Here is an 11,630-nt window from a genome sequence, read left to right as displayed (position 1 = left end):
ATTGCGCCAAAACTCCGAAATTGTCGAGAATTATTATTTTGTAGGAGAAAACGAAGTGTTTGCGTGTTAAACATGGACTTTTTGGAATTTCCGGATGCGTTTAAGGAAGATAGGGGTGCTATGGTTTGTATTTATTAAAATTTGATCAAGCAATTACATATTTGTGTTTATTTACATGCAGTTTTCAGACGAATGAGAAACATTCATTCATTGTTAATGTATCTGGTTTTTGTTCCTATGAGTATGCTCTACAGCTCTGTTAAGGTCCCAAACGTATCATTCTGAGCTTGAATTGAACCCTCCAATTTGCTTCAATACCATGACACTACTAAAAAATCTAATTAAATTACATCACAGTTCACTTTACCAAAATATGATTGAAAACTTGAGATAATGGCTGTGTTCAGCAGACTCAACAGTTACAGAGCTGTTGAGTATTTTTCTGCTGAACCCCTTTACAGTAGCGCTCTTTCGGAACATGTTTGGTGTTTTGACATCACATTTGGTAGCATCTTTTGTTTACACTACCTATTGCTATCTGAAACTGATCAATGAGGCTTTTTGTTCCAATGCAATGTTGCTCATCGTTCAGCAGATCTGGGTTGCTCCGTAACAGCTACTGATTTGCTCAGTTACAACTGTTGAGTCTGCTAAATGCAGCCAATAGTTCACTTTAACATTTCTTCTATTTGTTTGTTTGTTTCTTTTAATTTCGTGGGAAAGTAGTAAGTGTTGTGTATGTTAATATTGTAAGTCTGTAATTGAGCAAACTTTGCCATTACTTATCGGTTAATGTATTATATTAATAATGTAGATTTGATTTGTCGTGTGAATTTTTGATGGATAGACCAATGTCTGACAAATTAATTGGGCAATATTATGTTAAAATTAAGAAGTGGAAATTATGTGATTAGAAATTAGAAGTAGACGTTAGGCTTTGTTTCTTATCAAAAGTGGGAACTATAATTTTAATCTAATTTAGAATAGTTTGGAAGAAAAGAATTGGCTCGCAATGGGAGTCGAATCTGCAACTCTGCTTACTGTGCAGTGTGCTGACTGGTTATGCCATCTGGAGCTTTGGGTAACTCTTCCTTTCTTGACACATTTAAATTTTAGATATAATCATCCGACGATTTCTAATTCTTAATTGTGGCGTAATTTTGCTTGATTAATTTAGCCGATGGTTAGATGATTGATAATACGTCAGGTTATTGAAATGTTTATATATTTTTGATAGTTAATTTTAGGTCATTTGTTTATAAAAACATATAAGCAGTTGACCTAAAAGTAATTTTTACAGTATTTATACAGTCTCCTTTGTGTAAATATAATCATTTATCATGGAATTAAAGACATCTTTTTTTTAAGTTTTATGTATAATAACTGTTGTTAACAAATTTCTTGAAAATTCATTCCCAACAAGTAGGTAATCTCTATCAATAAGAAATGGAATCAAAAACAGCCATCAATAGATTTACATTGACTGTATTAATAGCTAAAAATAACTTTTCACAGTTTTGCTTAATAAATTTGAAGTTTGAATTAATTTTATTCCAAAGAGATCCTCATTTATTATGGAATTATTTACTCTTATATTATATTTTAATAGAGTATTTGTGTTTTTATTAGTTTTGTCTCTTTAATTTTTATTCATTGAAATTTGATGAAGATGCATTACTATGAGATATAATTGTTTAATTTCTTTTATTTGAATTCTTCCAAATCTTTTTGATTTGAGATCAGTCTTACAAAATAACTGAAAAATTCAAAAAACATTTATTTTTGGATCAAATTTGATTTATTATTAGGTTTTTCTTATTGATTGTTGAAGTTAGAAATGTGTCAAAATTTTAATTTGTTTATTTAACTGTTTTAGATTTTAAAAATTTGTTTTTTAAACATATATAACCAAATCATATAATTTGATTTAATTATATATTGATTATATTGTATTATGTATTTGTTACTGATTTATCATTTTATTTTAAGTGCAAAACTTAAAAGTTCTATGCAATGTTTTCTTATTCATTCCACATTTAAATCTGATCTATTTAAATCTTAAAATCTGATTTATTTATGAAAAAGTTTTTACATCATGTACCATATTATTTTAATTATAGACAATTTTATTTGTATTTAATTTATAATTGTAAAAATTGAGATTATAATAATAAGTTATGCAATATAGATGTATTAATATTTTTATTAGAAATAGTGAGGAAAATCTATAATAGTTTATAAATTAATTTTATTTCAAAGAGATAATAAAAAAATACAGGTACTTTTACAATCAACCACTTCACAATGAGTTAAGTGCATTGTATGGTGCAATTAATGTCACGACAGTAATATCCAACCAGATATGGCAATGGTACAGCAGGGAAAACATTTTTTGAATTTTCACTGGAAATTTTTAATTCAATAGAAATAGAACTGAAATTACTTTAGTCCAACATTAAAATTTAAATTGAAACAAACTCTATAATTCAAAAACTTTTGAATGGAAAGAAAAGTCTACAATTTTCTTTACACAATAAAATATGAGCTTACTTTTCTTTTGGTTATGATATGAATTTCTAGCTGTCCATTTTTCCCTGTGAATGATAACATATTGCACAATAGAACTTCTCCTTTGTAGCTTGTCCATATAAATTCAGAGAGATACCACTGTAGATGATTTTATCTTGTTCCTCTTTGTATTTACTCATCAACAAATAATTTATATATTTAAAGGTTTTGAAATTTTTAATTTCACTGCAATGAAATAAAATTTTTCATTTTTCAGTGTGTTTCTTTAGATACCTCCATAAATGTTCCAATATTTTGAGTATGGCAGCCTGTAGTAGAGTCTATAAAATCTTCATTATGGTTGATGTAGTGCTGAAAACCTAATCTTAATTAATGACTCTGCTATATCCTTTCTATTTGTCTGTATGAATTATGTTACCTTTAGATATACATATTAATAATTTTAATCAAAGTAGCAGTGGATCTATTGGTCACTACTGTACTACAAGAAAACATTTTGTCCATTGAGAAATACCTCCAACAATCTCGATTTCATTGAACATTTTTCTGACATTATATTTCCATTTATTTAATTTGTTTAGTCTATTTCCACAATTTCTCCATTTCCTCTAATAAAGTAAGAAGTCGTATTATTTTTAATAAAGTAAAAGCAAACTTCTCTCATGTAATGCAAGCAATCAACAATGGTGTTACCATTTATTTTTAAATGTATACAAAAGTTTACAGATGTCAATTCTTTGTACCAGTGAAACATAAATCTCAGAACTGTGACAAAGGGTAGCCTATCTGAGATTTCTTTCAGTCATGTTTTTGTTCTAATGGCAACTTCATACATGTATTCTTTCTTAAAACATCTTCATGTGGGTCAAGTACTATTTGAACTTAATTTCATACTATGTTCTTCAGAACAAACTTGGTACATGATTCTGCACTTTTGAAATAGGGCAATAGCCTCCCGCTCTGTATTTGACAAACTAAAAAGGTCATAAGAAACTCCATACTATACTTAAACTTACACTCTACAAACATATTATCATCTATATTTGTATTAAACTACAACACTGGAATAATATCAAAATTTATATAAACCAACAACATGAGTTATAGTGCATTTGAAAATATTGGAGGTAAAACAGCCATACCTCCATCTTATGTGACATATCACACCACACAATGTACTATGCTAGTCCTGTGGGAGTTTAATGTAAAAGTACCAAAATGCAAACTGAAAAATGAAAAATTTTATTTCATTGCAGTGAAATTAAAAATTTCAAAACCTTTAAATATATAAATTATTTGTTGATGAGTAAAATAATTAAAACTTTAAAATTTTTATGATATATTAATTTTCAACTTAATATATCTTACTGATATTTTAATTTTCTAGAATCCTGGTAGGTTGAAAATGACCAATCAAGGAATTGTATTTAAAAATAGCAAAACTGGGAAAGTTGATCAAATCCAAGGACCAGAAATTGAAACTGTTAATTGGCAGAGACTAGCATCTGGATTTGGAATAAGAATAATGACAAAAGGTGGACAGCTGTACAGATTTGGAGGTTTTCAGGATACTGTGAGTGCATTATTGAAACAAAACTTTAAACAGATTATCCTTTTATAAAATTAATTAATTGTAAATTGTAAACACAATTAAATTTTTGGTTTGTGGTAGTTATTTTCAATATGTATATGTATGTTAAAAATCGGTTCTAATTTATTACTATAATTAAGATATCAAAAAATTTGAAATGATTTAGAACTTTATTCAGGGAATATAAATGCATAAATTACTAGTTCTTAAATTAATTTAAAAAGTTTGTTTTAAGAAAGTAAATAAGAAAGATACTTAAAATGTTTTTATTTTCTTTTTTTTTAAGGATCATGACAGATTAGGAAGATTCTTCTCTAATAATTTACAAATTGAACAGAAAAATAAAGATATGTGTCTGAAAGGATGGAATTGGGGAACAGCTAAATTTCATGGTATTTCAAAAATTAAAAATGATTATTAAAATTTGTATGTTATTGATTGAATTTAGATTTTTAAAGATGTGAAATCAGTTATAAAAATTAATTGTTTTTGAAATATATTACTCAGCTTTTTAATGATAATTATTACTAACTGTATATTAAACAGTAAAAGAATCTATTAGCTAGCTTACTGTGTACAGTAAAACTTTGATTTATTGTTCCTAGATGTATTGCATTCGTGGAAACTTTATTTAGTTTCTTAGGTCCCTAAACAAATCTTATTTAAATTATGGAAACTAAATTTCCATCAATTATTTTTTGATTTATCATTTTTCCATATCTTTCAGTTAGAATTTTTAGTTCTGAATGTTAATCTCAGAGTATTATTTTCAAGAAAGAATGACACTATACACCCAAATATTAGGGTGTATGGTGTCATTCTTTTGTTCATTACTACTAGCAGTATTTACTGCTAGTAGTAATGAACATGGTATAGCAGTTTGGACTTTGTACAATTAGCTGTGTGACCTTGCATACTTCTATCTTGCCAGACAATGAGCTGGAAGACAAGGGATAGTTTGATCTTCTAAAGTGCTTGGTATTATGAATAAAAGATATTACTCACAATATTTTCTTTGCAGTATGTAACCTGACAAAATTTTCTTTTTGTGACCATAGGGTCGGTATCTCTTCGATACCCCATCAGGATGACACCACTGTATCCTTCGGTCAATACAGAGACCACAAGTTCGCGCGAGCGGATAGGTATGAGGGTTGGACCTGGAATGGAGAAACTGAGAGAAAAACGGAAGAAACTGCACTCAAGAAGTTTTAAACATAAAAACCGTTTATTTATATGTATTCTAAATTAGGTTTACATCAGCGAATAAAATGCAAACATAAACTACATGAGTAGGGTTCAGTTATTATTCAATTTTTAGTTCAAATTAACGACCGGGTGCGTGTTTTGTTTACGCAGAGAGAGAGAGCATACAATAGTGCGCGAGCAGGATAAATACCTCAGGTTATATAAGGGATCAAGTCCAGCACAAAAGGTCCAACAGTTTTTTTTTGGTGAACAGTTCTTTTCAGATGAGTAGAAAAATTTCCGTTGAGGTCTTCTAGTCTTGTAGTTGAGAAGAAGGTGTTGGTTGACGGAATCTCGGCGGGAGTTAGACGTGCACACACAGACACCAATAATAACTTCCACACTTACTCATTGTGCCTGTGCCCTTTTTATATCAAGTCCTCTTTTTCGAACTTTTCTCCGATTTCGTCAGCGATGGCGATCTTTTTGGTCCAATGAGGGGATGGGTGACACAATCGTGACACAGAAATGTACTCATCTCAACAATGAATCCAACTTGTGGGAATCGAGTTTTTATTGATTTTATTTTTCCTTTTTCTCTTTTAATTTTCTGTTTTCTCGTTCCGTTTTTATAAAGTTTATAAAAAAAAAATTTTAGTTTAAAACACTAAATATCTGGTCCTCACATTTATATGAAACTGTCAATCTTTTTATTGGATTATTTCTTACAATAAAGTGTAATATAAATCCACTGATTTATATTATTCTCAACCACTGTGCCATGGCACTTTAGTATGCCGCGAGATTTTTGAAGTTTTCCAGCACTGTGAATATCCATATATAAGCAATGTCAGACAAATAGTTTAATTGGTTCTTCCTGCCTAGAGCATGTTTGGAAATTGTAACTGGTGTAACCGGTAACTGCCGGTAGTTACCAAGGCATTTAGAAAATGTGACCTAAATAACCAATTGCGTTTAGAAATTACGTTATGATGTCACCAGTTGTCCTGCAGTACTTACCGAAGTAACTGTGTGCCCTGTCAAATTTTTAAATTATTGAAAGTGTACTGTGATGAAAAAAAGGTTGAGAATCACTGATACAAATGACAAGGCTTTCTTCACATCTGTTTAATTCTCTTTTTTCATTAAAGAAAGCCTTGTGTCATTTATATTACACTTCATTGTGTAAAATAATCCACTGACAAAATTTATTTTAAAAGACTCTGTTGTAAGGTACTCTGTTATTTTCAGTTTATTTAATTTTTAATCAATACTTTAAGCATTAAATCATATAAGTGTAAAAAAATTATATATATAATTTTTTTACACTCATTACTACAATGCTGTTAACACACAATGTTTACAAGCTTTAATAAGTACTGTACATTTCACAAACTTGTACTTAAATTTTTGAAAATCTATAATTTAAATAAATTCAATAAATTATAATTTAAACAAATTCAAATTTATTTACATTAAAAAGAATATTGAAAGTATTATCAAAATAAAAATTATTTCAAAGATGCATAATAAAAAAAAATTGAATTTTATTTTCAGGTTCTGTACTTTCGTTTGATGTAGATAAGAGTTCAGCTTTTGAAATACCTTTAGGGCATGTCTCTCATTGCAATTCTGCTAAAAATGAAGTGACATTAGAGTTTCACCAAAATGATGATGCTGCAGTTTCATTAATGGAACTTCGTTTTCATATACCAACTGATAATACATCTGATGTTGATCCTGTTCAAGTAATGCAAAGTTTATGTTTCTTGCTTAAAAATTTTTTATATAGTTTCTATGTCAGAATTTTTAATAACTTGTTAAATATGCTAATCTTTAATAGAGTTTTAGTTTTAAAATATTTTTGAATTCAAATGTAAAAATTTCCTGTTTGAAATGCAATAGGAAGTTTTATTAAAATGTAATGTTATTGAAAAAATACTAGTTAATAAATTCAAGTTTTTTAATAATTACAGAATCAGTAAACATGCCCTTTTAAATTATAGACCTTCTCAAAATGATTGTCAACAGTTTGATGAATTTATTACTGCTACAGTATAATTTACTAAAATATTTTTTTTGCTTCAATGTATTCAGAAATTGTCCAATTTTTATTGTGTGATGTATTACAACTTGTAGTTTACATTTACACCAGCCAGAAAGCAATTTTCACATTAAGGTGGATTAATGGCTGTTAGGGTTTGAAGCAGTGCTATGTGGTATGGCTTCATATGAAGTTGTTTTGTTAAAACACTGTTTGTGGAATACCCAGTATCCTTGACCCTGTAGAAATTAATTTTTTGGGCTCTACAGGTATATCCTGTACATGTTTCACATCTTCATTGAAATTGAAGGTCAGCCACTGATTTTTTCCTTAGATCTTCTCTTTTCCAGAACTCAACATATTGAAGTCTGAAGGCACCACATACTTTGTATGAAAGTGCTGCTGTACCATTGTAATGGATTTTGTTTTGTAATATTGTAAAACAAATTTGTCTTTTCACTGCCATTAGCCATCATATTCTAAAGCTGCTTCCTTGTATGCATAAACTTAAATTACAAAGATATCATACAATAGAAACTGGGCAGTTTCTGAATACATCGGAGCAGAAATTAAAGTGCATTACATAGTAACTGTAATAAATTTGTCAAACCCTGACAATCATTTTGAGATTTGTTACATTAAGGTATAATTATTGAAGGAAATTCTGATGTTTAAAAATTTATAAAATAATAAATATTAAAAATATTTTTTGAAAACTTCTCAAATTAAAAAATTTAATAATGAAATCATTGTTCATTGTTAAAATTTAATTTATTAATCAATATCACACCTTCCTTACATCTTCCAACAATACTTTATTAGAAACAAACATTTCCAGTCTAGTTTATTGGCTATCTTCAGGTTCTACACCTGTGAATTGAACAGTTTACCAAGTATTCTAAAACTGACTTTTTTAAATAAAGGCACTTTTTTAAAAAATAAAAAATTATACATCAAATTATATAACGTTTTTATTTATGTATTAGATTATTCAATTTAAAAAACTTTTTTAAAAAAGTCAGCTGAAAGATTGGAACATTCCAGTTTTGGAATACTGCATGTAAAATAATAATTAATAGCTTTTGAATGATAAAATAAGTTACTAAACATGTTTATGGTAATGATTAATAAATGGCTAATAACATGATTCTAAATCATTATCATTTCATTTAATTATTTCAAAAATTTATGTGAAATTTAATCATATTTGTGTATATATTTTACATTCTGAAAGAAATTGTAGATGCAAAAAATAAGTCATTTACTGTAAGATATTGTGACTTTCTTGAAGTTAGAAATGGCTGACTAGAAATTTTCACATTTGCTATGTTTTCATTCTATTTCTTAATGTATAATAGTAGAATAATGCACTTAGTAAAATTACACTGGAAACTGTCCTTGTTGACAACAAAAAAAAACCAACCAAATAAGTGGAGTTAAGTGAATAAGATTATATGGAAATTCTGATTTTATTGACTCTGACATTGAATAGACATGTTAAAAGAACAATATTTTTTTATGTAAGGTATAATGTTTGTCTGGTGATTTGTAAATTTATCCTAAATGTCTTTGTGAACACAATCATTTCATGTTTGCAAAATCACCTTAACCAGTAATTGTAAGAAGAAATAATTGATTCATAAATTCACTGATTTTCAAAAATCTTTTCAATATTCAAACATAAGATGCCATTTGATTTTTAGAAAGTAAAATTTAGAAAAAAATTTTTACATTATGTTTGGAGAAATAAGGTAATTAAATTAAAGCATGATTTAATTTAAATTTAGAATTCATAATTTTCACTGAAAATTACTCAAGTTTACAAATTTTTTATTTTTTTAAAGTAGAATTATTTTAACATGTATATGGTGAATATTAAGTTAAATGCAATTTTTAATATATATTACAGGCATTTTTGGAAAACGTCCTTGCAAAAGCCAGTATTATTCAAGCAACTGGAGATGCAATTGTTACTTTCAAAGAATTACAGTGTCTAACACCCAGGTAAATAATTTTAATTTTGTTGGATGTTGAATAATTTAAAATATTTTAATTATTTCATGCATATATATACGGTATATTAGTATGCTTCATTGTATTTGTTTCTGTATTTCTCCTTATACAAAGAATTATTTGTCGTTAATAAATAAATATTCTATATTTTGCTATTTATCAAAATGTTAAGGAACAAATGAAAATTTTGAAAAGTATGTGACATTGTTGGATGTCTTCTTTTATAAAATTAGTAAATTGAAGTGAGAATTGATTGATCAATATAGTTAGTAGTAGCATTAATTCTTTTTTAGATCTTAGTCTTTAATTTCTGAAGGATTCTGGATGGAGTCATATATTGTATACATCTTTCTAAAACATTATGTTCTATTGTGTTTAATCAGAATAGTTCATTTATTAAATATTAGATTTTGAATCTAGTTGCAATGTTGAAAACTTCAGTTTATCATGCTTTATCTAAAAAATATTAATCTTAAAAATGTTTTGTTAAAATTATTTTATACTTTTGCATATGCAAGAAAAAAAATATCCAAATAGTTAAATTTTGGAAATATATTTATTTGTTTATTACTAACATTAGATATTACATTATAACTTATATATAATGTAATATAATGTGTCTATTAACCTTTCAACAGTGTGATAGTCAGGTATGGTGCTATCCCAAAGTAGTGGAGAATAAACGTGGGAAATTTTTAAAGTATTTTTCCACATGTTTTTTCTCATTACCGTTTCGGAAAAAGATTTTGTAAACAATTATGTCTAGTAAAGAAAAGTTTTTTTTATTGTTACATAATTCATTTTTTATGTGAATTTTTTTTTCTCTGTAGTTTTTGGCTACTTTTTGGTGATACCCCAAAAGAATTTAACAGATATATCCATCCCTTACCACTGCCACACGATTGTCCTGGATGGATATATCTGTCCCTGACTGTCGAGTGGTTAATATGTTGATTTTTCTGTTTGTTAGAATTAGTGTGTCTATGATATCTTTGTATAGAATACATAATTAAAATAAATGCATAGTAAAGCCAAAACCAACAGTCCAGCTAGGTACTACTATTTTGGCTTTCTAAATGAAATTCTCTCATCTATATGTGATGAACAAAAATTTTATGATTTTTGTTTATTGGGTAATTTTGGATCTAATTCTTTTTTGGAATATTGGAAGAAAGAAAATAATTAATAAGAAGATATTCCTTTTCTACATTTCATTGTTATGTATTTATTGGTCTTCGTGAGCTACATAGCTGCTTCTGTTGTCCACATGATAAATTCCTTTCCCTTCACTAATTCTGTATGATAAATTCTCACATTATTTGGAAATCTTGTATGAATAAAATTTAAATGAAATCTCTGAAAGTATTTGCATGTTAATTAAGGTTCATATTAGTTTCTGTTCATTTATTATTACTTTTATAAATTTATTTTATTCATCTGTGCAATATATACTTTTTCTGTTGAATTCTTATAAATGATATATTATACTGATGATTATTTTCTTTAAAATGTTTTAAATTTAACAGAATTACTAATCTTTTTTATAATAATTGATTTTGAAATGTTTTAATTGATTTTAATAAAATTAATTTTAAAAATGATAATGGTGAAAATATTTTAATTTCATAAAATTATGTTTTCAGAGGTCGTTATGATATCAAAGTTTTTCCTTCATTTATCCAGCTCCATGGTAAAACATTTGATTACAAAATTCCACTTAGTACAGTATTACGTCTGTTCTTACTTCCCCATAAAGATAACAGACAAACTTTTTTTGTAGTAAGTATTCATTTTTTAATATTTAATCATATATGTTTATTTTATTTTTTTTCTTTCAACAGTTTCTTAGAAAAATTAATTTTTTTCAGCTTAGTTTAGATCCACCAATTAAACAAGGACAAACGCGTTATCATTTTTTGATATTGCTTTTTAATAAAGAAGATGAAATTTCTTTAGAATTGGGACTATCTGAGTGAGTAAAGTTATTTTCTGATCTGCTATTTTAAAAATATATACTGATACATGTTTAAAAATATGTGTGTATGTACATACATATTTTAAAATAATTTTCACGTGCTTATTCTGTTGTGATAAACTGAAAGCAGATATAGATTAATTCAGCGTTAAAATAATGATTTAATCAATATCAATATTTAAGATAAAGAATTTATTTCTTTAAAAATCTTTTATATTAAAACAAGAATTACAGATTAGGTTATTACAGTTTTTATATAAAAGGTTTTTAAAGAAATAAATTCTTTATTT

General features: G+C 27.1%; 1 protein-coding gene across 1 annotated transcript in view; it reads left to right on the top strand.

Moving 5' to 3' along the window:
* LOC111640560 (FACT complex subunit Ssrp1-like) overlaps positions 1–11,630 on the top strand; it is a 30,598-nt gene continuing 18,968 nt past the window's right edge. The window contains exons 1-7 of the mRNA XM_023386583.1: positions 1–123; positions 3,917–4,102; positions 4,407–4,512; positions 6,866–7,056; positions 9,262–9,356; positions 11,009–11,144; positions 11,234–11,337. Of these exons, the coding sequence (XP_023242351.1) occupies positions 73–123; positions 3,917–4,102; positions 4,407–4,512; positions 6,866–7,056; positions 9,262–9,356; positions 11,009–11,144; positions 11,234–11,337 (869 nt within the window). The 5' untranslated portion in view covers positions 1–72. The remainder of the gene's footprint in view (positions 124–3,916; positions 4,103–4,406; positions 4,513–6,865; positions 7,057–9,261; positions 9,357–11,008; positions 11,145–11,233; positions 11,338–11,630) is intronic.

This window comes from Centruroides sculpturatus, unplaced genomic scaffold (genome assembly GCF_000671375.1).
Source record: "Centruroides sculpturatus isolate CEXI.00-Female unplaced genomic scaffold, Cexi_2.0 scaffold1457, whole genome shotgun sequence".
Classification (NCBI taxonomy): Eukaryota; Metazoa; Arthropoda; class Arachnida; order Scorpiones; family Buthidae; genus Centruroides; species Centruroides sculpturatus.
The sequence above is the reverse complement of the archived record's forward strand: the minus strand, read 5'-3'. Positions and strand labels throughout refer to the sequence as shown.